This window comes from Andrographis paniculata, unplaced genomic scaffold, assembly GCF_009805555.1.
Source record: "Andrographis paniculata isolate CXL003 unplaced genomic scaffold, ASM980555v1 Contig56END, whole genome shotgun sequence".
Classification (NCBI taxonomy): Eukaryota; Viridiplantae; Streptophyta; class Magnoliopsida; order Lamiales; family Acanthaceae; genus Andrographis; species Andrographis paniculata.
In genome coordinates, this window is record NW_026137591.1 from 2296594 (window position 1) to 2324368 (window position 27775).

Genomic DNA, 27775 nt, shown 5'->3' on the forward strand with positions numbered 1-27775 from the left:
ATATTATTACAATGTGTTGAATGAGCCCTAGTCAACACCGTAATCGTGTTTTTATATATAAGAACATAAATTTATTATATTCAGATAATTTTATTCTTTGAATTGCTATATTTTCAAAACACGAATATATAAAATGTATTATTTTAAAATTTTGAAAAATTAATTTCTCCTTTATGTGGTTTTGGTTTCACCACGGGATGTATTGATTAACCTTACTCAACACGTTAACCAATATATGTTGATTGTATGAATTGACATGGCTAAACAAAAATAATTTTTCGAACGTTGAATATCATTTTGTTAATAAAATGAAAATTGAATATGAAGATAGACAATTATATATTTATAGGTTCATAAATCCTAACGTTCAAAAAAAAATAAATTCAAAATAAGAAAATTTGTAGAAAAAAAATAAAAATTAAAGATAATGCCGTAAAATAAAAATAAGTTATTTTAATACCGTAAATGACCTCAAATGATCAAAAAAACATATTTCCATGTTGAATGAACGGAACAATTTTATCCAATTCTAAATAAAAACACAAAAAGACAAAATTTAGGCAAATTGCATAACTACTAACCATTCTCTATATACATATCATTCAAAAATATCAAATGCACTATCTTATTAATTTTCATTTAAACATAAAATAATCCAAGTATAAAAAAAAAATAATAATAAAAAATCTTCCAAAAATACAAGAAAACACACTCAAACAACCAATGCCGATTATTTTCAATGAAATTTAATTTCTTGGACATTTTTTCCAATAGAAAGAAAATGTGTAGAAATTCATCAGTATATATATATGTTTTTTTTTTTTTTTTCTCATTTTCCTTGTACACAAACTCAAAACCCTAAAAAAGTCATTTACATTGTCTCTTGCCAAAATTTCGAGTACGAACCAACTTCCTCAACAAAATCCTCAATCTCCTCGACCCACCCCCAACCCTCAACACTCCATAATTCTCACCATACAATTCACTACACTTATTACCACCATCATCCTTCGAACACCACCCACCCCATGAAAATTGCCTGCTTCCTCTCTTCAGAAGCTCGCGATCGATCCTATTAAGCACGGGGTCATTTTTCTTGAATTTTCTCGCAAAGGGTCTATTACTAAGGACCATTTTCCGGTAATCTTTGAGGCCGAGCGATCGAGGGTGTTGCTTTGGAGGAACATCCCACGATATGTAGTGGAGATCGTGATTAATTGTGGTGTTCTTCCAATGGTCGGAGTTGCAGAGAATCGTTTGGAAGTATCCCTCCGGCGACGAGACAAAGTTGGTGTAGTAGAGGAGAAGGGTTCGGGGGAGGTTGTCCCATCCCATGATGACGAACTCCGCGAAGGATCTTGATAGGATTGTCCATGCTGAACCTGGAATTGTTGTTTATATTAGCATGATCATATGTTTTCATTTAGATTAATTCATATAAAATAAAATTTACAAGAAGAAGAAGAAGATTGAAATTATTGAAAAATTAATATTCCCTTCGTCCGGCTCTAAGGATCTCATTTACTTTTTGCGTCATTGTACTTAACATTAAAAATATCTTTATATTTGTATAATTTTTTTGCACAAATATCATTATAATAATATTATAAGTAACTAATAAAAGTATTTTTATCATTTTCTTTTAATTTGTATTATATCTTTATATAATAATTAATATTTAAAGATTAATAGGCAAAAAGTAAATGAGACACTTCGAGCCGGACAAATGTAGTATTTTGTTTATGATTAAGTTAGATTACATGGTCACTTAAACAAAATATTTATATTGACGGTAGTGAAGAAGTAAATACAGTTAAGAACGATGTGATTAGCAAATAATTAAAAATTTATCAATAAAAATAATTATATTATGAGATAAATAATTATAAATTAAAATAGTATAATTAATTAGTTTAGTTAAAATTAAAAATTAGAAATTAGAAAATTTAAATGTGATTAAAGTATCTAATAGTGTCATGGGATGTGAAATATATAGAAACCGTAACGTGGATACGAAATTGAGATAGATTAAAATATTTTCTATCACTACTAGAAAAAAAAAATAAAAATAAAAATAATCTAATTATTGTGTAAATTTATCACATATTTAAATTATGTTATAAGTAAAAGTAAAGGATGGTTGGTCTTCTCTAGTGTGGTTGAGTTTTTTGAGTAATAGACACTACAAGAAAATATCAATTTTGTAACGAACGTTTTTTCGTTTCTAAATTCAATTTTTCCATTACTAATGCTATTAGTGACGGAATTGGGGATAAAATTACGTTAACTACGTAAACTTTAGGAACGAAATTCCGTTACTGTTGATGTAATTTTTCAACAAAAATAAAGTAAAATTCAAAGATATAGAAAATATCCTTAAACTTGATTAATTAGTGCCTGAGATTAGGAATCTCTAAACACTGTACGGTACAGAAAATAAACTGGAAAATAAAAGACTGAAATTTAAAGTGGTGATCCCCAAATCTGACTTTGCTTTGTTGAAGTTGATTGAAGATGCCTTGCCAAATGATTATCCAAGCCTTTAAATATTCTCTGGGAAACCGTACTGAAAACCGTCACCCGAACGGTTACAACGTCTCCATTTCAACCGCCTTCCAACCCTTCTCCTGCTGGCACGCGTCCTCAGCAGACCAAAATTATCCCTATATTTCACTCTTTGAGCCGACTACAGACCTTCCGCCCTTTTGGCCCGACTTCGTCCTTCGCCCGACCTGCTTCTTCGCCCGACCTCACTTGGGCCAACCTCATCAGCCGCCCTCCGTCTTTGACCGAAGACCTCCGCGTCTGTCCGTACCTCTTCCTTGCCCGACCTTCCTCTTTACAGACCTCCGCGTCTGCCCGACTTCACCTTCTATCCGATCTACGGTTTACCCGACCTGCAGACTTCCCATCCTGATGACTTTCCGTCTTGAGGACCTCCCGACCTGAAGACCTTCCGTCCTGAGGTCTTTCCGTCCTGAGGACTTCCCGTCTTGAGAGCCCCCCGACTTGAAGACCTTCCGACCTGAGGTCTTTCCGTCTTGAGGACCTCCCGACCTGAAAACCTTTCGACTTGAGGTCTTTCCGTCTTGAGGACCTACCGACCTGAAGACCTTCCGACTTGAGGTCTTTCCGTCTTGAGGACCTTCCGACCTGAAGACCTTCCGACTTGAGGTCTTTCCGTCTTGAGGACCTTCCGACCTGAAGTCTTTCCGTCTTGAGGACCTACCGACCTGAAGACCTTCCGACTTGAGGTCTTTCCGTCTTGAGGACCTTCCGACTTGAGGTAAACCTATTTTCCTTGATTTCCTCATGGTGTCCTTCAGCCAATTCAATCAACTCTATTGCCAGGCCCATTCTTCTTTTTACCTTGGGCTTTTAACCTAATTCTAAATTCCGTACGTAACAACTTGCCCGCCGCCAAGGGACTTTCAAACGCCATTTAACAATCAATGTTTGGAAGTTCATAAATCACTACCTTCTCGAAAAATTCTCTTAGCAACTGCACCAGTTACTGCAACACTCCTGATTAACTTCCTTCTCCGCAATACAAGCTTTTGTGAATCACAATCCCAAAACACTCTAACTATGGCGAATCAATACCTTCCTGCTCTTCCTTTCGACGGAACTCTCCCAGATGGCCCATTTTCAGCCTCGAAAGTACTAACTCCGACGATCCGCCCATATTGCACTACTCCTGAAGACGCAAATCGGATGAGGGAAGTTTTGGAATCCCGAAATTCCTTAGCCATCAACAACCCTAACTACCAAGCAGTTCGCACTCGAGACAGCATCAAAACCCATCTCACAGACCCAAAAGATCCTTACCGCGCTTGGTATCGACGGGTAGCAGAACACTTCCAGACCCAATGGCGATCTCAAAAAATCGACCAAGCAATACTACTGTCCACCATGCCTATCAACCTGCATGAGAAGGTGCTCTTGGCCATGTCTGCCTTCTGGAATGCGGAAAATGGGACTTTCCTCTCACCATCGGGCCCCTTTGGTCCAACTCTTATGGATGTGGCAATGATCGCGCATCTCCCAGTCGTGGGTGAAGACCCTGTAATGGGAGCCCTAGATGGGCAGGAGCCATCAGAAGACCATCCAGGATGGCCTTTACAAGGTGTGAAGGAATGGGGTTGGACAAAGTTCGCAACCGACCAGCAAGGGGCTCCAGGGACCCCTGTGACCGACCGGGAGCATACTGCCTTTATCCTTTTTTGGCTTTGTAGGTACGTAATTGTTTCCCCTTCCAAATGTGTTCTTTCTTCGCATTTTGACCTGGCCATTCATATCGCGTCAGGTCGGTTCTTCTCCCTTGGCACCCTGTTTTTAGCCAATCTGTTTGAAGGACTCACCAGGGTTAGCCTTCGTTTAACAGATAACGATAATAGAAAATTAGACACTGCCGCGTCGGGTCCTTTTTGGTTTTTAGAACTTTGGTTCCGTCTTTACTTCCCCAACGCTTTTAACTTAGGATCTCCGCCCACTATGCCAACATCTGAAAAACATTTGGGATTAGCCCTCAACCGACTCTGCTCAGGACGCAATAAACTCCAATCTTCCGATCCAATAATAACCGCAATTTTAACAGATACCCGCAATAACTCTCGATTTTCTATGTATAAAAAATATGCGGGTTATGCTCCCGACCATTTTTGGCCTTTTCCAGCACCAAATCCTCTTCCGACTCCTGAGCCTTGTCCTCATCCCACCTATTCTTTTGCCTGGGACGTTGCCCTCAAACCCAGGTCTCTTTTTAGTAGCAAAAAACTTGATAAAAAGGGGCAGAAAACCTTTTACACTTTTAATTATGAACCTCAATTAAACTGCCAAGGTATCCCTGGACCCGTCGCGTGTCCGCATATAATTTTTCAAAGCCCTGACCGACGAGTCCTACCGAATTCAATCCCTTCTTATATCGCCCAGTTCACCACGTATATAATTTCCAATTCTTATATTCCTTTTCGCTCCAACCCTGAGACTGTAGAAACATTCAATGAATGGTGGTCGGTTGTATGGCCCCTGATTTCCCCTGATGAGGGTCGGTTGTTGAACATACTCCTTCCCCCCCCAAGGATTGGTTCTAGGGGCGGCTAGACACACTAGCACCCAGCCACAAACAGCCGCCCCGGGGACCGGATCTAGTGTTCCAATACGAAAAAGGAAAGCTTCCCAGCTGCAAACACCCCCGACCTCTGGGGCCGACCAGCAAGCGCAAGCGGACCTTGGAACTACTAGGACGTCAGCAAGGACCCGACCCCGAATTGGTAATTTTTCTTAACACCGTGAACCAATTCACTATATCGTAACTTTGATTTTACTCATTTCATTCACCAGAACCGACCTTGGTGACACCGACCACACAACCGACGCCACTCCCAGCCGACCATTCAACCGGACCTTTAGTCCAGACCAATTTGCCAATGAGCAGTCGGGCGGAGGACCCGACGAGGAGGCAAACTCTTCCTCCCGTACCGAGGAGTGGTCGGGTCAGGCACCCGGCCAGGAGGCAATCTCTACCAGCAGTGCCTATAGAACCAGTAAGTTCTCTCATCAGCAATACTTAGGATTCTAATGACCAACTTTGATATATTTAACAACAACATTGCCATGATTTCACAGACACCTTCACCCATCGAATCAGCAGCAGGGGTCTCTTCGGACAGTGAGGGGACAACTTCCCAGATGGGTCAACCGCCATACATGGCATCAGACTCATCCATTTCGAAGGAAGGACCAACTGCCCTCGCCGAAGCTGACCCTCAAAACAACATCCTTGATGTTGCTGATCCCGAAATCGAAGGTGTCCCAGAGATCCCGGCTGCAGTGGCTCTAGATGCAGCCGCCCAACCTGCAGCCGCCCAACCTGCAGCGGCGCTCCATCTAGCCATTGAGTGGCAGGCAGAAGAACCACCTGCGGCAGCCCAACCTCCAGAAATGGAAGAAATGTCTTCGTCCGAATCAGAGACTTCTGTGAATTTGGTAAGATTAAACCAATTCATACCACAATGTTTCTTTTAGAAAACACTAACTGTTTTATATACCACTTTCCATAGGGACCCAGGTCGGCACCTCAGCGACCATTCGCAGCAGCCGACGAGTCGGCTGCTGTTATACCAGCTGTCTGCCCTACTCAACCGACCTCATTGCTGCCCCCCTCACTGACAGCAGTCCGCCCAGAGGTGACATATATCTTATAAGAATAAATTTGCACCTCTCTTGGAATACTTATTGACATTGTAGGACTTGCAGGGGCCTTCGGACTTAGCTGTCCTATCGACTGTTCCGGTTCCGGCGGAGGCCCGAACTATATTCACTGAGGCCATTAACCATCCCCTGTCAGAATTGAGATCCGACTTACTGGACAAACTCATTCAGACGGTTGGTGGCCTTCTCTTCTACACTCCGACGGAATCGCCAGCCGTCCCCATTCTACATCGGCTGATGGAAAGACTTACAGAGCTCAAGACTGAAGTACTAGTCATTGGACTCCTGTCAGCCGAAACCCCCCAGCCCGACTTCGATCAAACAACACTGGAAAATTCTTTGGCCAAGACCCGAGAATCCCTTCAGCAGACTACTGGAAGGCTGGGCGGTCTCCTTAGCACGAAGGCTCAAGTTGATGAAGCCATTCAGAAAAAGGAGGCAGAATTGCGGGAACTAAGGAAAGAACAGTCTACCCTGGATAAGCAAATTACCAATGAGCAGTGTCTGCTTGAGAGGTATACCAAGAATGAAGCTGAATTGGATCAAGAGCTGAAAACCCAAGCCCGATCCCAATTCATCATAAGATATCAGACGGCTGCCAATACCAGAAGGCTATCCAGGGATGAAATCAAATGGACACATATAAAAACTGCCCTAGGGGCACTGTTGTAATATTTCCCCCTTTGTAACAACATTTGACTTAGTAATCCATTTTTTCTTTCTTCTCTCAAGACAAGGATCACCTTTCAATTTCCAACTTTGTAGGAATCGAAACAAACTCCTTCTTTAAAAGAACATTGTTTCTCACATTTTAAGAAACACATTCCAAGGCATATTTTGAAAATCAAAAACACTTGAAGTGTTAACAAACATGGCGAATGATCGACCTCATGTTCCATCAAGCAACTGGGAAGGTGTTCTTCAACCCTTCTTTGTGGGTAATCACCCTATTGGAGGCCATGCAGAAGACTTGCTACATATACTCAAGCAACTAGACTTCAAATTCCGATTCTCCCAACGAGGAAGAAGAAACATTCATCGCGTCATCCGCCTAATGGAAAAAATCATTGAGGGGTATGAACCTCTTCGTGACATCGTTGGTCGCATTCCTGACCTCCATCATCACATGGAAATGATCGAAAATCACGCAGCAACCATACTTCCAGATCTTGGTTGGGATAATATATTTTCCAATCAACGAAAAGTCTTTTCAAGACTGCGCACCATCGTTGACCGTGAACATCAAGCCCTAACGGACATGCAAGCACGTACCCATCAAGATCTAGACGACATGCAAAGCCAATGGGAAAGGTACCGACCAGATTTGGAAGATCTTATTGAAGAAGAACCAGAGCTAATATCCACTCACTGGGATGAAAAGTCTGATTCAGAGGCAGAAAATTTCTCACAAATACATGATGACTAACCGAACTGAACCTTTAAATAGGTTCGAACCCCACAAATGGGTTCTGAGAATAATATTTTGCTTCAGGCAGTTTTGTTATCTGAAAAGGCAGGATAATACCTCTTCAGATATTTAGCATTAATACAATCATGTACTCTTCTACCTTCATGATTTACAATAATGAAAGCACCATTCCCAATATCTTTTTGAACAATGTATGGTCCTTCCCAATTCGGTGACCATTTTCCCAATTGGTCAGTTTTCTTATATGTAGGAAGAATGGTCTTCCAGACTAGGTCTCCTTTTTGGAATGTCCTGTGAAGAACTTTCTTTCCATAACTCCTTGCTCTGACTTCACTCTGTTTCACACTTCGCCCTATTGCATGGAGTCGGTTAACATCCAAATCTTCTAACTGTTGCAACATAAGTTGTTGGTATTCTTCTGTAAGACCACCATCAGTAAATTCTGTTCGGCCAGATGATACTCGGATTTCGGCTGGTAAAACAGCATCTTGGCCAAACGTGAGTTGGTAAGGTGAGAACCCTGTGGCCGTATTTCTGGTATTCCTATGTGCCCATAAAGCCTGAGACAATAACAAATGCCACTTTCTTGGATTCCCTTCAACCATCTTCTTTATAATCCCAATAATAATCTTATTTGCTGCTTCCGCTTGTCCATTGGCTTGGGGATAATAAGGTGAAGAATGATGTAATCGAACACCGAATTCTGCAAAGAAACTAGAGAACTTTTCCCCTGTGAAAACCAGGCCTTGGTCGGTTGTTATAGACTGAGGAATACCATATCTGTAAATAATTTGGTTCAAAACGAAGTCTATCACTTCTTTCTGATCCACATTTTTCAAAGCAACTGCTTCCACCCATTTGGTAAAGTAGTCAGTCGCGACCAATATACCGACGAGTCCTACCGAATTCAATCCCTTCTTATATCGCCCAGCTCACCACGTATATAATTTCCAATTCTTATATTCCTTTTCGCTCCAACCCTGAGACTGTAGAAACATTCAATGAATGGTGGTCGGTTGTATGGCCCCTGATTTCCCCTGATGAGGGTCGGTTGCTGAACATACTCCTTCCCCCCCAAGGATTGGTTCTAGGGGCGGCTAGACACACTAGCACCCAGCCACAAACAGCCGCCCCGGGGACCGGATCTAGTGTTCCAATACGAAAAAGGAAAGCTTCCCAGCTGCAAACACCCCCGACCTCTGGGGCCGACCAGCAAGCGCAAGCGGACCTTGGAACTACTAGGACGTCAGCAAGGACCCGACCCCGAATTGGTAATTTTTCTTAACACCGTGAACCAATTCACTATATCGTAACTTTGATTTTACTCATTTCATTCACCAGAACCGACCTTGGTGACACCGACCACACAACCGACGCCACTCCCAGCCGACCATTCAACCGGACCTTTAGTCCAGACCAATTTGCCAATGAGCAGTCGGGCGGAGGACCCGACGAGGAGGCAAACTCTTCCTCCCGTACCGAGGAGTGGTCGGGTCAGGCACCCGGCCAGGAGGCAATCTCTACCAGCAGTGCCTATAGAACCAGTAAGTTCTCTCATCAGCAATACTTAGGATTCTAATGACCAACTTTGATATATTTAACAACAACATTGCCATGATTTCACAGACACCTTCACCCATCGAATCAGCAGCAGGGGTCTCTTCGGACAGTGAGGGGACAACTTCCCAGATGGGTCAACCGCCATACATGGCATCAGACTCATCCATTTCGAAGGAAGGACCAACTGCCCTCGCCGAAGCTGACCCTCAAAACAACATCCTTGATGTTGCTGATCCCGAAATCGAAGGTGTCCCAGAGATCCCGGCTGCAGTGGCTCTAGATGCAGCCGCCCAACCTGCAGCCGCCCAACCTGCAGCGGCGCTCCATCTAGCCATTGAGTGGCAGGCAGAAGAACCACCTGCGGCAGCCCAACCTCCAGAAATGGAAGAAATGTCTTCGTCCGAATCAGAGACTTCTGTGAATTTGGTAAGATTAAACCAATTCATACCACAATGTTTCTTTCAGAAAACACTAACTGTTTTATATACCACTTTCCATAGGGACCCAGGTCGGCACCTCAGCGACCATTCGCAGCAGCCGACGAGTCGGCTGCTGTTATACCAGCTGTCTGCCCTACTCAACCGACCTCATTGCTGCCCCCCTCACTGACAGCAGTCCGCCCAGAGGTGACATATATCTTATAAGAATAAATTTGCACCTCTCTTGGAATACTTATTGACATTGTAGGACTTGCAGGGGCCTTCGGACTTAGCTGTCCTATCGACTGTTCCGGTTCCGGCGGAGGCCCGAACTATATTCACTGAGGCCATTAACCATCCCCTGTCAGAATTGAGATCCGACTTACTGGACAAACTCATTCAGACGGTTGGTGGCCTTCTCTTCTACACTCCGACGGAATCTCCAGCCGTCCCCATTCTACATCGGCTGATGGAAAGACTTACAGAGCTCAAGACTGAAGTACTAGTCATTGGACTCCTGTCAGCCGAAACCCCCCAGCCCGACTTCGATCAAACAACACTGGAAAATTCTTTGGCCAAGACCCGAGAATCCCTTCAGCAGACTACTGGAAGGCTGGGCGGTCTCCTTAGCACGAAGGCTCAAGTTGATGAAGCCATTCAGAAAAAGGAGGCAGAATTGCGGGAACTAAGGAAAGAACAGTCTACCCTGGATAAGCAAGTTACCAATGAGCAGTGTCTGCTTGAGAGGTATACCAAGAATGAAGCTGAATTGGATCAAGAGCTGAAAACCCAAGCCCGATCCCAATTCATCATAAGATATCAGACGGCTGCCAATACCAGAAGGCTATCCAGGGATGAAATCAAATGGACACATATAAAAACTGCCCTAGGGGCACTGTTGTAATATTTCCCCCTTTGTAACAACATTTGACTTAGTAATCCATTTTTTCTTTCTTCTCTCAAGACAAGGATCACCTTTCAATTTCCAACTTTGTAGGAATCGAAACAAACTCCTTCTTTAAAAGAACATTGTTTCTCACATTTTAAGAAACACATTCCAAGGCATATTTTGAAAATCAAAAACACTTGAAGTGTTAACAAACATGGCGAATGATCGACCTCATGTTCCATCAAGCAACTGGGAAGGTGTTCTTCAACCCTTCTTTGTGGGTAATCACCCTATTGGAGGCCATGCAGAAGACTTGCTACATATACTCAAGCAACTAGACTTCAAATTCCGATTCTCCCAACGAGGAAGAAGAAACATTCATCGCGTCATCCGCCTAATGGAAAAAATCATTGAGGGGTATGAACCTCTTCGTGACATCGTTGGTCGCATTCCTGACCTCCATCATCACATGGAAATGATTGAAAATCACGCAGCAACCATACTTCCAGATCTTGGTTGGGATAATATATTTTCCAATCAACGAAAAGTCTTTTCAAGACTGCGTACCATCGTTGACCGTGAACATCAAGCCCTAACGGACATGCAAGCACGTACCCATCAAGATCTAGACGACATGCAAAGCCAATGGGAAAGGTACCGACCAGATTTGGAAGATCTTATTGAAGAAGAACCAGAGCTAATATCCACTCACTGGGATGAAAAGTCTGATTCAGAGGCAGAAAATTTCTCACAAATACATGATGACTAACCGAACTGAACCTTTAAATAGGTTCGAACCCCACAAATGGGTTCTGAGAATAATATTTTGCTTCAGGCAGTTTTGTTATCTGAAAAGGCAGGATAATACCTCTTCAGATATTTAGCATTAATACAATCATGTACTCTTCTACCTTCATGATTTACAATAATGAAAGCACCATTCCCAATATCTTTTTGAACAATGTATGGTCCTTCCCAATTCGGTGACCATTTTCCCAATTGGTCAGTTTTCTTATATGTAGGAAGAATGGTCTTCCAGACTAGGTCTCCTTTTTGGAATGTCCTGTGAAGAACTTTCTTTCCATAACTCCTTGCTCTGACTTCACTCTGTTTCACACTTCGCCCTATTGCATGGAGTCGGTTAACATCCAAATCTTCTAACTGTTGCAACATAAGTTGTTGGTATTCTTCTGTAAGACCACCATCAGTAAATTCTGTTCAGCCAGATGATACTCGGATTTCGGCTGGTAAAACAGCATCTTGGCCAAACGTGAGTTGGTAAGGTGAGAACCCTGTGGCCGTATTTCTGGTATTCCTATGTGCCCATAAAGCCTGAGACAATAACAAATGCCACTTTCTTGGGTTCCCTTCAACCATCTTCTTTATAATCCCAATAATAATCTTATTTGCTGCTTCCGCTTGTCCATTGGCTTGGGGATAATAAGGTGAAGAATGATGTAATCGAACACCGAATTCTGCAAAGAAACTAGAGAACTTTTCCCCTGTGAAAACCAGGCCTTGGTCGGTTGTTATAGACTGAGGAATACCATATCTGTAAATAATTTGGTTCAAAACGAAGTCTATCACTTCTTTCTGATCCACATTTTTCAAAGCAACTACTTCCACCCATTTGGTAAAGTAGTCAGTCGCGACCAATATGAAACAATGATGTTTCGATGAAGCAGGATGTATCTTACCAATAATATCCATAGCCCATGATTTAAAAGGCCATGGTTTTGCCAAGAATTGCAATTCGGTTACTGGCAAATGGTTTAAGTTTCCATGTTTCTGACATTCCTGGCAGCCTTTGGCAAATTGTATGCAATCTTGAAAAATCTTTGGCTAGAAAAAACCCAAACGATGAATGGCCCATCTCATATTCAGGCCTGCCCGATGAGCTCCACATATCCCACCATGTACTTCTGTCATTACCTCTAGAGCTTCTTTAGACCCCAAACATTTCAAAAGTAAACCTTCAAATGATCTTTTATACAAAATTCCATTTATCAATTGAAAACGTAAAGCTTTCAATCGTGTCGCAATCGAAACACTCGCACCTGGATTCTGTAAATACATGATAAGCTCTGTTCTCCAATCGGGCACTGTTTCGCCGTCGGACTCCTGCCTGATATCAACTACGCAATCGGGCTCCTGTCCGACAGTCTCCTGCTCGACCATAACTTCGCAGTCGGGCTCCTGTGCGACTATCTCCTGCCCGACCGTAACTTCGCAGTCGGGCTCCTGTGCGACTATCTCCTGCCCGACCGTAACTTCGCATATCGGGTCTGTCTTTCCTTCTATGCCCGACTTGACCTCCGACCACATATCCTCCAGAATTCCTTTACATGCCCTTTGAGCCAATTCATCAGCACGTTGGTTTTCTTTCCTCGGAATGAACTCAATTATTACTTCTGAGATTTTTGTCAGTAACCGACCCACAATGTCCCTGTATCTGCGCAGATGAGGGTAATTGCAAACATATTGATTGTTTACCTGGTTGACTACTAATTGAGAATCCCCCCTTATGATTACAGACTGGACCTTCCTGGCAATTAAAGCCTCCAAACCCAAAATTAAAGCTTCATATTCTGCCGAATTATGGGTCATGGCTTCCAATCGTAGTTGTAAGTTGATCTTCTGACCATCAGGTCCTTGCAAAAAGACCCCTGCCCCTGATTTGTTTCCAGAGGTAGAACCATCAAAAAACATCAACCATGTTCTGGTACTTATATAAGGTACACATCCGACCTGTAGGGTATTCAGATATGATGAACAACCAAGTGGTCGGCCGCTATCACTATGAGAATACCCGACTTGCGAAAATTCTGCTAAGAAGTCGGCTACTGCTTGTCCCTTGACTGCCCTCAAAGGGGAATGTTGAAGATCAAAAGGAGCCAATTTGATGGCCCACTTCATGAGTCTGCCCTTCGTAGTAGGTCTCTGTAAAATCAATTTGATAAGATCCACCTTTGATATGACCTCAACTCTTCTGGGCAGCAAATAATGCTCGAGTTTAGTGCAAGCGAAGACCAATGAATAACACATTTTTTCTGGCATAGTGTAATTCAGTTCTGGTCCTGTAAGGGTTTTACTGAGATAGTAAATTGCCCTTTCCTTCCCGTCATCACCATCCTGTGCCAATAAACAGCTAACCACTTCATATGTATTTGCCAAATAAAGTTTGAGTGGCCGACCTTGTTTAGGAGGCATCAAGACTGGAGGGTGAACCAATGCCTGCTTGATAGCATCTAAAGCCGTCTGTTGATCGGGACCCCATTCAAAAGCATTTTTCCCAGCTTTCAACAATTTAGTAATGGGTCTGACCTTGCCAGCAGCATTAGAAATGAAACGCCTCAAATAATTCACCTTACCCAACAGACTTTGGATTTCTTTAACCGTCTTGGGTGGCCGACTATCAAGAATGGCTTTAGCCTTATTGGCATCAATTTCAATTCCTCTCTCATGAACTAAAAATCCTAAAAAACTCCCGGCTGATATTCCAAAAGCACATTTGGTTGGATTCATCTTCAACTTGTATTTCTTCATTCTTTCGAATGCCTCTTCAAGATTTCTTAAATGTTCGTCAAAACTAGCAGATTTAACAATAACATCATCAATATAAACTTCCATAGATCTGCCAATTAAATCATGAAAGATTGAATTCATGGCTCTTTGGTAAGTTGCCCCTGCATTCTTTAACCCGAATGGCATGACTGTCCATTCATAAATACCTAAAGCCCCTGGGCATCTGAATGCTGTCTTAGGAATGTCTTCTTCTGCCAGAAATATTTGGTTATAGCCTGCATAACCATCCATCAGACTAAGGATTTTATGCCCTGCTGCTGCATCTATCAACATGTCGGCCATAGGCATCACATATTCATCCTTAGGGGTAGCTAGATTCAAATCCCTGAAATCGATGCATATCCTAATCTTACCATTTTTCTTGACCACTGGCACAATATTAGCCAGCCACTCCGCATAACGGCAAGGTTGAATGAAACCCACTTTGAGAAGTTTTTGGATTTCTTCCTTGATTTGAGGCATCAGATCCGGGCTCATTCGCCTTGGAGGTTGTTTGTAAGGTTTACAACCTTCTTTGATAGGCAATCGATGCTCTATTAGACTTCTTGTCAAACCAGGCATCTCTGAATAATCCCATGCTAAACAATCAATGTTGTTTCTAATAACTTCGAGCATCATTGTTTGTTGCTCTTTAGACAAATAACCACTTAACCTGATCACTTTTGGAACCAATTCGGTTCCTAAATTAAACTCCAATAATGGGTCTTGTGATGAAGCTGTTGGTTCTGTTTTTTCTAATAAGTCGGGCCAACGAAATTGTTCATCTTCTTGGAGGTGAACATCCAGAATTTCTTTACTATTTTCTGCTTTATGTAATAACTGCTTTAAATAGAACTTATTAATAAGAGAACTACATACTTCTAAGCTTGTATCTTCCATTACAAACAAATTATATGGGAATGGGTGTGGCTTTATCATGAGCCATACAATAAAGGTGTTCTTTTAATAGAACATCGAGTTCTGGCCAGTGACTTTATAACCCTTGTTTGGGTATTCCCTGGCCATATACAATTGAGACATCGGAGCCAAAGGACTGGAATAAAACACTGACTCTTCAACTTGTTCTGATACATCGAATGGGTTGTCATTCGCTTCCATTTTGAAGACCTGATTTCCTTCCCAGAACATTAATTGTTGGTGCAAGGTTGATGGCACACATTGAGAGGCATGAATCCAGTCTCTTCCCAGCAAGAGAGAGTATGTAGTATCTGCGTCCACAATGAAGAAAACAGTGGAGATCTTCTTTGGCCCGACCTCGATCGTGGCAACCATCATGCCTTCAGGCTTAGTCGGCTGCCCTGTAAAACTTGTCATTTCGAATTCCACAGGAGACAGATCATGAATTCCTTTCCCTAGCTTCTTGAGAGTCTTCAATGGCATAACATTAAAGACTGCTCCATTATCCACGAAAACCTTTGTGATTGGTTTCCCACAAATGTGAGCATTAACATACAGAGGTTTCAAATGAGAGATCGCACCCTCTGGAATAGGAGGAAACACAATCGAAGGTGTTTCCGACTGAGGATCGGAATCTGAGGTCTTTGCCCCCTCTGTCTCCTCTAATTCACCATCTGCCAAGAATGCCCATAAAGGTTCGTCCATAGTTTCATCTACCAGACTCGCCCACATCGGTTCATCACTCATCTGATTAATCTCTGTCATTCGACAAGGGATTCGTGGTCCCAGACGAGATTTAACAGATCTTGAACTTTCCTCTGTAGTTACTACTTCTTCCTTTGTCTTATCCCGAGATTGAGATTGAACCGTCAAAGATTCAATACGGAATTCTTCAAGAGATGGATTGATGTTGATTCGTTCACAATGTTGGCATCTAAAACCTTTAATTATTTCATCTGCCATCCCTTTACCTTTCCCCAATCCCGACGAACTTCCTTTGGCATAGTCGTAAGCGCCTAATCCGTCGTTCGGTTGCTTTCCTGAACAGACCCGACTGGACCGACCTTTTGGAGATTGAGTGGATGCTCCTTGCTCGTTAGTCGTTTGTTCTGTAAAGACTCTAATAGACTGATCTCCTGCCAAGTGGTCGGCTGCTTTTTGTTCGTCGGTTAGTCGTTTTGCTAAAGGAACTCGTTTCCCATACTTTGCAGCATACCTGCGTTTGGCATTGCGAATCTGTGTACGATTCATACCTGGGAACCGAGGATCTAAATCAACTGGTAAAGGCTTTTTATTTCGAGCCCAATTGCTCCCGACCGACCCTGTTTTTCTGGTCGGGTGATCTCGTACCAAAACCTTTTCTTTCACCTCCACATTAAAAGAACCATCTGGGTGGTCCCATTTTTCAGCGACTGGTTTCTCACAAACTTTGAGTCGTTCTTCCGGTCGCCTACTGTTTGGCTGATTTCCTTTCTTTGTTCCGGGGCTTGGCTGAGTTCGTTCCCCTTTTTGTCCATCATTGGCCGAACTTTTCCTTGTTTCCGAACTTGGTTGGATGTCAACCATTGCCGTTGTTACATTCGGAAACGGTTGCTGGTCTACACCTAGAGTGATGTATTTGAGCCGACCTGTCTTGATGGCCTTTTGAATTTCCTTCCTAAAATGAGTACACTGACTTGTAGTGTGTGTGAAAGAATTATGCCACTTACAATATGGTCTCCCTTTGATTTCTTCTTTAGTGGCAAGTCTTTGCCCCTTTGGAATACGGATCTGCCCATCAGTCAGTAGGATATCAAAGATTTCATCAGCTTTCGAACTATCAAAGGTCGGTTGCTCCTTTCCTTCAGATCCTGGTACTGGCTTCAATTTAGGGCATACATACGGTTTTCCAGAAAGGATTTCGGCTGCCATCTCTTCTGACTGATTAAAATCAAAGTCACATGTTTCTGTTCCCATACTCGCCATATGTTGGCCTCTATTACGCCTGTTATGCTGATCTTCCTCTCTGAACAAAGACTCTAGACGTCCTGCCTTGGATGCAAGACTTGCCAAATCCTCAACATCCAGGGCAGTGAGTGCCTTTCTTAAACGAGTATGCATATTCCGGACCACTAAATTGGTCATCTCTTTCTCACTGATTACCGTAGGACATCGTCCCTTCATCAATCGCACCCTTTCTATAAACTGTGAAGCAGATTCTTCTGGAAACTGTCTCAATTCTAGAAGATCAGTTAAAGAAACAACTGGTAAAGGATTGAAGAATCTAGCGTGAAATGCCATCTCCAGTCCTTCCCAAGTCTGAATTTGTCCAGGAGGCAGACTTACAAACCACGAAAACGCCGTTCTAGTAAGAGATAAACCAAACAGCTGTAACTTATAAAAAGGGTTATTGCCAACTTCTCCTAATTGTGCTGTAAACCGACCAACATGTTCTATGGTGGAGGATCCGTCCTCCCCTGAGAATGCATGAAAGTCGGGTGGTCGAAAATTCCTTGGGAGAGGGTGTTCATTAATGATCCTTTCTGGGAAAGGTCTCTGATATGCAGGGCGGTTAGCCATCTGAGGAGTTAATCCATACTGATCCCTTAATATATGTGCAAGCTCATCAGGATCTACATGAAAGCGTTGATGATCAGGAACATGGAACGGATCCTGCACAGGAATATGAATAGGATCATGTATATATCCTTCAGGCCTGTCCTCCCTTGTATTGTTCGTCTGCATATTGGTAACCCTTGGTCCCAGTGGAACAGTGTTGGGAAAAGTCAGAGGAGACTTTCCCCTATCCATTCGGTTGGGATTTGTGGCACTTGGAAATATACTATCCACGAATGATGGCCCTGCGAAATTTGTCTGTAGTCTGGACGGTGATACTCCTGGTGGAGTTTGAGTGGGTTGAAGACTAACCATTGACAATGCTTGATCTATCATGTTCTGCATCATGCTCTGTTGCTCACGCAACATGTTCGTTTGTTGCTCACGCAGCATTTGTTGAACATAAGACCACCAATCTGTTGGTGGTTGTGGGATTTCCCCGGCATTTGGCACATTAGGTGGTGGAACGGATTCTCCCACCGGTGCCGATGATGATTGAGGTTGTGAACCTGCCATATGGACCCTTTCGATGATACGGCCGGATCTAAGACGTATGAAATTATCGCTGGAATTGGAATGAGCAATTGTGTCTTGCTCCCCAGTGGAGTCGCCAATTTGTTGATGTAATTTTTCAACAAAAATAAAGTAAAATTCAAAGATATAGAAAATATCCTTAAACTTGATTAATTAGTGCCTGAGATTAGGAATCTCTAAACACTGTACGGTACAGAAAATAAACTGGAAAATAAAAGACTGAAATTTAAAGTGGTGATCCCCAAATCTGACTTTGCTTTGTTGAAGTTGATTGAAGATGCCTTGCCAAATGATTATCCAAGCCTTTAAATATTCTCTGGGAAACCGTACTGAAAACCGTCACCCGAACGGTTACAACGTCTCCATTTCAACCGCCTTCCAACCCTTCTCCTGCTGGCACGCGTCCTCAGCAGACCAAAATTATCCCTATATTTCACTCTTTGAGCCGACTACAGACCTTCCGCCCTTTTGGCCCGACTTCGTCCTTCGCCCGACCTGCTTCTTCGCCCGACCTCACTTGGGCCAACCTCATCAGCCGCCCTCCGTCTTTGACCGAAGACCTCCGCGTCTGTCCGTACCTCTTCCTTGCCCGACCTTCCTCTTTACAGACCTCCGCGTCTGCCCGACTTCACCTTCTATCCGATCTACGGTTTACCCGACCTGCAGACTTCCCATCCTGATGACTTTCCGTCTTGAGGACCTCCCGACCTGAAGACCTTCCGTCCTGAGGTCTTTCCGTCCTGAGGACTTCCCGTCTTGAGAGCCCCCCGACTTGAAGACCTTCCGACCTGAGGTCTTTCCGTCTTGAGGACCTCCCGACCTGAAAACCTTCCGACTTGAGGTCTTTCCGTCTTGAGGACCTACCGACCTGAAGACCTTCCGACTTGAGGTCTTTCCGTCTTGAGGACCTTCCGACCTGAAGACCTTCCGACTTGAGGTCTTTCCGTCTTGAGGACCTTCCGACCTGAAGTCTTTCCGTCTTGAGGACCTACCGACCTGAAGACCTTCCGACTTGAGGTCTTTCCGTCTTGAGGACCTTCCGACCTTCCGACCTTCCGACTTGAGGTAAACCTATTTTCCTTGATTTCCTCATGGTGTCCTTCAGCCAATTCAATCAACTCTATTGCCAGGCCCATTCTTCTTTTTACCTTGGGCTTTTAACCTAATTCTAAATTCCGTACGTAACAGTTACAAATATACTATTTTTTTTTTTTTTTTTTGTAGTGAGATATATTGTGAGAATGCTATAATTTTTTGTAATAATATAACGATATTGGTTGTAACTTACAAAAATAAAAATAAAATAAATTCACGGCATTGCTAAAACTTTTGTGATAGTCACCGGTTAGCAATGATATGTTATTGATTTTATTTATTTTTTTATAGGAAAAATAAAAAATTATTGTGTCCAATCAAATTACATGATAATAAAATATTTATCTAGTTATCTAATCAAACAATTTTAATTTAATATTTCTTGCAACAAATTGAAGTGTTCCAAGTGCAATAAAATAAAAATATTACTGGTATTTAGTTGCATATAATACAATATCTTTAGGCAGACGCAACTACCACAGGATACGAATCCAATTAAGTATACGTACAGTGAATTAATGTATTATTTTACTAATTTGTGTTATTGAAATATTAGTTATAAATTTTAAGAAAAAATAGACTTTCTGCTGTTTTTTTTTTTTTGATGAGTTTGGAAAAAAATTTGGTTTAAATTTAGTATGAAAATAATATTTGATGGGATGTTTTGTGAGAGAAAAAAATATTTTTCTTTTCGGAAAATGCAGATTCCAAATGGTAAATTTGAAAAAATATTGCTAAAGAAACATATATATATATATATATAAATGAAAATACGTTACTATTATTTATTATCAATTTATGGGTTTAAATAAAAATATAATATTATATTTTAAAAATATCAAATCAAAATATTATTTAACATAAATTTCAAGTAGAAAATTAAAATTCAAACTAAAATCAAACAAATGTTTTTATTTGAGTTTGAAGTTTCAATTTGAATTTTTGTTTAAATAACATGTTGATGTAATATTTTCTGAAGAAAATTATATATTTTTTTTTTTTTATTGAGAACTATGGAGGATGAATAATATTGATTTATATATAGTTTCTTATAAAAATATATTCTTTCTATCCGGCAAACTTATTTAAGTTTGTTTAGACATAAAAATATATTCTCTCTATCCGGCAAACTTATTTAAGTTTGTTTAGACAGAGAGACTAAAAAATAATACCGTAATAGTATTTTAATGTTAAAGTGAAATATAAAAAAAATAAATTAGATGTGTTATGAAAATTTTATTAAAATTTGGTAAAAGAAATGATGCGATAAATAAAATAATAATCCCTCCATCCCACTTACCATGTCCATGTTGTCGTTTCTATCCGTTTCACTGACTTTTCTTTTTTTAAAAATGATTATTTACCTTAATCTTATTTTAAATTTTCTAATTTAATTTTTTTTAATTTTAATTAAACTAATTAGTTATCTTAATTTTAATCTATAATAATTTATATTATAGGTTAATTATTTTCACTACTATATTTTTAATTATCTACTAATTATACTTATTTTAAATTCTCGTGTCTACGGTAATTAAGACACTAATGTGGAACGGAGATAGTAGTAAAAAGATTAATTAGTATTTATTGAAAGTGAAATAAATATAAATTTAATAGACAACTAAAAAAATTAGTAATATAATTTTAAGGAATGAAAAACATAATACTATATTAATTCTCTCCCAAAATATCATATACACTGTTTAACCCAAAACAACATAGTCAAAATAAAATAAATAAACTTTGAAGTTTTAACTATATACTCCCTCCGTCTCCAGATACCGTGTCTGCTACACAGTAGACACGGTATTTTAGGAGGGATTAATTAGTAGATAATTAAGAATTTATTAGTGAAAATTAAAAAATTTAAAGTTTGATTATAGTGTGTAATTATTTTCCAAAAAAGGAAAATGACATGCTATGTGGGACGGACAGAAACAACAACGTAGACATGATATCTGGGACGCAGAGAGAATTATTTTTTTTAAAAAAAATATTGAAATTATTAATTTAAAAAATAATTGTAATAATAAACCGAGAAAAAATCTCTTTGTCCAATAAAATTCACATGGCCTCCATTAATAAATTAAAAGGCGTATTAGTGTCGGTGCGATTTTAATTTTAATTTTAATTTGAAAATAGAAATGCGTTAGACTGCTTTAAATACTTGTGTGTTTTCTTTCGATTGATACCCAGTATTTTTAATATAATATATTTTTTTAAATAATATTTAAAAAAGCCAACAAAATATATATATATTAATAACATTTTCATATTTATCAATAATTAATAATAAAATAATTTAAATACTATTCCCTTTGTTGTCTAAAAGTATATATAATTTATTTGGCTACCAAATTTATCGTGTGTTTGTTTGGACGTTTTGGATTTTAATTTAAAATTTGAATAGTAAAAATTTTGAATTTAAATAGTTGTATAATGTGATATAAATAAGTGTTGATGTGATGTTTCGAATGTAAAATTGATTTTTAGTATAATAAAAAATTAAAAATAGGTGTTTGATTTGATGTTTCTGAGTGAAAATTTTTGGATGAATAGTAAAATTTTAGTGTATTATGTACTTTTCTCTTTTATAATAACAAAAATAAAAAATAGATAAAATAAAGTAAAAAAAATAATATTCTCTCAGGTCCACCTCAACTGTTTATTTTTTTTTTCTATCTACATAATTTATTTCTTCATTTTTTAAAATATAATTTTACACTTTAGTTACATTTAAAATTTCTTAATTTATATTTTTTTAACATTAATTAAACTATTTTTATTATACAATAATTACTTAATTTTTTATTAATAGTATTTAACCTAAATTTTTGTATTTATAGTAATATATACATTTTTAGTAAAAACTAAAAAAGTATAATTTTTTCTAAAAAAATAGTATAATTTTTATGAAAAAAAAAAAAGAAAACCAAGAAATATATATATATATATATTGAGATAGGGGAGAAAAAAAAGTATAATTTATAAAAATAATTTAAAATAAAAATATTGAAATAAAGATGGAATATATATGTATATATATATGAAAGTGATGCATATAATTAATAAATATTGGGATATAAATAATAAAAAAGGATTTGTTGGTATGAAATAAATCATTACCAACCTTTGCTTGCAAGTGCTACAATTGACAACTTGCACCGACTATACCTAACTAATTTGTGTATCTATATATATATATATATTTGTTTAGACTATTTATTGAAGATTTATCAGCATCATAAAAAAAATACTATAAATTACATATAAAACTATAATATACAATATATATTGTGTCAAATATTTGCGGGAAGTTCTATTTTTATATGTGTTATAAATTTATATTTAATATGCTGGCTTAAATTCTCGGCTGAACCTAATACAATACAAATTAGACCTAATAGACAAATCACACTAGACAAACCTAATATGTTGTCTTATATATATATATATATATGCATGTAGTAATGTAGGTAGAGCTGTTAATGATCCGAGCCGAGCTGAGTCGAGCCAAATTTTAAGTATTCGTTAACGTTCGCGAACAAAGCTCGGGCTCGTTCGTTAAGCTTTCGAGCTCGTTCGTAGTGTTCGAGCTTGACTCATTAAGAATTTTTGTTGTTTGAGCTTGTATTCGTATTCAGCTCGTTTAGGCTCGATTAAGCTCGTTCGAGCTCGTTTGTCTTATTTTTTAAAATTTATATATAAATTATAAAGAAAATTCAAAATTATTTTATTTATATATTTTAAATTAATACTTATTTATTTATAAATTATAATTTTATATGTGTATATAATATTTATAATAAATATATTATTTAAACGAACGTTTGCGAACGTTTGCAAACAAAGCTCGGGTTCGTTCATTAACCAAACGAGTCTGTTTATATTATTCGGCTCGACTCGTTAACGTTCGCGAACAAGCTTTAACCGAGCCGACGACTCGGCTCGCGTAACAGCTCTAAATATAGGGTAGTTAAAGATTTTAAGGCTTTAATTTTGTTGTGGGGCATTGTTTTCAGAAGCCCACATGTAATGCTTATTCTTTTGGAATCCCATAAAAACAATAATATTTTTAGATAAATAAAATAAATAAATATAAAGTGCAAAAGAGAATCATATAAATAAATAAATAAATAAATAAATAAATACCTGTATAAAGCTTGAAGGCAGTAGGAAGAGCCCTCTGCTTAATTACCCACCAAATTTCTGATTTATTGGCACTGTACAAAGCTGGGTCTATTATTATTGGCTTCCCTCTTTTATTCCTGCACCCCAACTTATTTTTATTATTTTTTATTATATATTCGAATTTTTTAAAATACTAAATTAATATAAAATTGAGGTCAAATTTAACAAGGCAAAATTGCTCATGATTTCAAAATTCAGCGTAAATTATTTTTACTTTAAAAATTGCATGACATCTCTTATGTTTTAAAAAATATTGCAGGAAACCTCAATGTAGTTTTAAAACTCAGCGTAAATTTCCATTTTACTTTAAAAAATTGGATGGCGCTCTGTTATACTTTAAAAAATATTGCACCATGCAAGATATACAGGTATAAAATTATCTTCTCATCATACAAAAAAATTTTCATGGTGGTAGGGTTTTATACAATATTTTTTAAAATATAAGATGTGTCATGCAATAATTAAAATACTAAGAAATTTTACGCTTAATTTTGAAATAATGAGGAAGTTGAGAACAATTTTACCATTTAATAAATTAAAATTGTTACGTACAATTTCCAGCCGAGGCGACTGGTGTGCTGTACAAAGTTGAGATCTTTAGGCACGTCAGAGAAGGCATGTATCAGATCTGCAATCAAAATTTAAAGAAATTCAATTTATGTATGCATTTAAAATTTTTAACACTATTAATTAAAAAAATACTCCCTAAACACTGTACACACAGTATTTTAGGAGGAATGTAATTAGTAGATAATTAAGAATGTATTAGTGAAAATAATTATCTTATAATATAAATAATTATAAATTAAGATTAAGATAACTAATTAGTTTAATTAAAATTAAAAAAAATAAAATTTAAAAATTTAAAATGAGATTAAAGTGTGTAATCATTTTTCCAAAAAACAAAAGTGATATGGTATGTGGAACGGACAGAAACGGCAACGTGGACATAGTATCTGAGACGGAGGGAGTATATTTTAAGAATAGATCTTTTCTATTTGCTTAAAATATGGAATTAAAAACTTATTTTCTACAAATTATTTTTCTATGATAGGCATATTCTGCTTCAAATACGACATATATGTATGAACAATTTCGAATCATTCACTCATAATTATTGGATTGGATTAATGTATTTTTGTAAGGATTGTATGGTAAAAAAGAATATATATATATATATATAAAGTATAAACTAATCTATCGAATCTATTACTTTTACAAATAATAATAAAAAAATATATATGTAAAAAAAAAAAAATTATTTCGATCAATTTATATAATATTTTTTTTTTAAAAAAAAAGTATTATAATTTTGAAAATTTTGAAAAATAACACACCTTCCGTCGCTTCCAAAATCAATTTATTTATTTTATTATTTTGATTTGTCTAAAATAAATTTATCCCTATACTTCTTTTATTTATTAAACTTGTTGCATAACATTTTTTAAAAAAAATTGCAATTTGTACTAGATTAAACACAAATTTTAATAAATATAATGATATATTAATTGATTATAATATAAAATAAAAATATTTTAGAAAGTATTAAATGATTGTATTAATTAAATGAAAAAAAAAAAAATTAAGATTGAATATGCAAATAATTGTACATAAAATTTCAACATTGAAAGATATAAATTAAAAAATATGCAAATATTATTTTAAATAAATAAATAATAAATATTTTTTGGAAAAAAAATAGATTTAGAGTATATTATTATAAAAAATATCATTATAATTATTTATTTAATTTTTTTTATAGAGAATAAAAAAATAAAAAAACATCTTATATGATATTAAAAAAAAAAAACAGAAATGTAAAGAAATTACTCTTATATACACGAAATTTAAAAAAAATATAATTAATAAATAATTAAAACTATATATTAATAAAACTACTTATTATATTATAAAATAATTATAAATTAAATTAAAATAATTAATTAATTTAAATAAAAGTTAAAAAATTATTAATTATAAATTTAAAATACTATGATAAAATAATAATTATTTTTTATAAAAAAAATGATAAATTATGTAAATAAATAAAAATAAAAATAGTGAACAAATAGTATTCATAAAATATTATAAATAAATATTATCAAAATTAATTTTTGAATGTACTAATTATTTTAAAAAGTATTTTCACAAAAAATAAAAAATAAAAAAAGAAAAGAAAAGAAAACATGACTCACTCTGGATCAGATTCAGACTATACCATCTTGAGTAATCAACGGATAATCCGAAGCACTGAGATTAATAAACCAATCCCACCGCCGCCCCGCCCGCAGCAGCGCCGCCATCGCCTGCAGCGTCGCCGCCACCATCGTCGGCCCTCTGTACGTCACCACGTTCGGTTTCCCGACAACCCAAACGTTCCCCACCTCAGAAAACACGCCCTGTCCCGCCACGAACCGCCCCATCTCCCGCTGCTCCGCCGCCGGCGCCGCCGCGTCCAGGTGGATCAGGTACACGTTCGCCGGATGGTACACCGCCAGCAGCAGCCGCTTCAGCCTCATCGTGTCGCCGCCGGCGCCGGAGATCAGGTAAGCGAACGTCGCGTTGTACGGACCCGGGGCGTTGTTGGGGATAAATAGGGACGTCCGCCGCCGATACGTCGGAATAGGGTGGCGCCGCCGGTTCGTCGGAATGTTGTAGACGGCGGAGATGATTAAGGAGGTAAGGATGAAGGAGATCAAGAAAAGCTTGATCACGGCCATATGGTTTTTTTTTTTTTGGAAAATAATTCTGAGTTTTATTTAATTAGTACTGTGGATGAGATCTGAGGGTGCATTTTGCAAATTTTGGAATTCCTTTCTTTGAAGGGAAGTGTGGGATGTGTCACTTAGATACAGGCTATTTTTACTTTTTTTTTTTTTGGTTGGTGGGCTCGGAGGAACCGGGACTTTGGTTCCTGGACTGTTGTGTACGGTGGATTGAGGTGAGGGGAGAGAATGGTGTGGTCCGGGACCGGGGGACGAATCTGGTATGTGTGTTTTGTAAGATGGCTTTTTCTAGTGGTTGGTCTTATCAAATTTGGTTGTGCTGTCGATAGTGTAACGGAGGGTCTCAAATGAGTACAAAATACACAATTTCATACAAAATTTTGTATTCACTTTAAGAAGGATGTCAAAAGTGCGGTATTATTTATTAAACTCTATCTGCCCGGGATAATTTGGCCGCATCAGCGATATATAAGAATTTTAGTAAAATATAATTATTAAATAATTAAAAAATATATTAATAAAAATAATTATTATATAATAAAAATCAATATAAATTAAGAGTAAGATAACTAAATAATTTAATTAAGATAAAAAATTATAAATTATAAAATTTAAAATGTGATTAAAGTATGTTGAGTTTTTTGGGCCAGTGACTTGTGCCTCCAGATGCGCACAACCCGATCCGCCACCTGAAATCCGGATTCTGTAATCACGATCCGATCCTAACCTTTGCGAGACTGCCGATTTGCTTGTCTATTCTGTTTGAACCGGTCTAATCTTATTCTTATATATATATATATATATATATGTTGGGGCGAATTCATCGAGGAGGTTAACTCATTCTCACATCGTGATTTATTTCTCTAAAAACCTTAGCATCCCGACAGCGGTTCCAATCGGTCTTCCTTGGGTTTTCTCCAGTGATCTATCTGGCGAATCAGGAGCTTCAACTGCAGGCTTCGATGTTCAGCTTGCGTTGAGGCTATTCTTCAATTTGGTTTCTCGATCTTTGCATTTTTTACAGTTCGTGGTGTATTTTGTCTGTCCGTAATGAGAATAGGCATAGATTGTTGATGTTTCCTTAGATCGGGGTTTGATTCATATGTTTGTTGCATTTCCGTGGATGTCAGTTGTGGTTTAGGGCTTGTTTGTGTGCTATAGTTGGATTACAGTTGATTTCTGCTTGGGTAACCTGAGTCCGAACTCATTGCTTTCGATATATAAAAGATCCTTTAAATTTTCTTTAAATTTTGTTCAATTATGTGTAAATAACAAGCTGTCGATCTTGAAATTATGATTAAAAGTGGTATCAGAGCTGTTTAAAGCTTGTTTTGTTTACTGGAAAGTTTGAAATCGAGAATTAATGTTGAAAAACTTGTTCTCATTGTAAAAATTAAAAGTTTTTTGTAAATAGACTCAAGATTGTTTTCAAAATCTTGTTTTTGAAGCACTGTTGAAGTGAAGCCTGGATTTAGGGCGTTTTTCACTTTTGTAAAGTTTGTTTTCTCCTTGTGAAGGACTGAAACAAGTCCTGTAGGAGATTTACATCTGAAATCATCCCAACGTGGTTGATTTCTATGGTTTTTTTTTAGTTGTACCATCCAAACTTTACTAATATGTGTATTAAGTGCACAGTGAACAA

The 27775-nt window shown here is 38.0% G+C and overlaps 3 protein-coding genes across 5 annotated transcripts in view; all 3 read right to left on the reverse strand.

Annotated features, from left to right (window-relative positions):
• LOC127256598 (uncharacterized) overlaps positions 1-27775 on the reverse strand; it is a 95597-nt gene that overhangs the window by 65647 nt on the left and 2175 nt on the right. The gene's annotated exons all lie outside the window — the stretch shown is intronic.
• On the reverse strand, positions 720-26265 carry LOC127256595 (beta-glucuronosyltransferase GlcAT14A). The gene is made up of 4 exons (XM_051282697.1): positions 25626-26265; positions 23960-24035; positions 23369-23484; positions 720-1382 (listed from the first exon to the last, which is right to left on the reverse strand). The coding sequence occupies exons 1-4, from the start codon at positions 26125-26127 to the stop codon at positions 868-870; spliced, it is 1209 nt and encodes a 402-aa protein (XP_051138654.1). The 5' UTR covers positions 26128-26265; the 3' UTR covers positions 720-867.
• LOC127256594 (uncharacterized) lies at positions 15023-19796 on the reverse strand. Of its 3 annotated transcripts, none has more exons than XM_051282695.1 (2): positions 19174-19796; positions 15023-19029 (listed from the first exon to the last, which is right to left on the reverse strand). In XM_051282695.1, exon 2 carries the CDS (start codon positions 18101-18103, stop codon positions 15038-15040), a length of 3066 nt encoding a protein of 1021 aa, XP_051138652.1. In that variant the 5' UTR covers positions 18104-19029; positions 19174-19796; the 3' UTR covers positions 15023-15037. The 3 variants fall into 3 exon arrangements, with proteins under 3 accessions (XP_051138652.1, XP_051138651.1, XP_051138653.1); XM_051282694.1 differs by having other exon boundaries at positions 15023-19077; XM_051282696.1 differs by having other exon boundaries at positions 15023-18941; positions 19118-19796.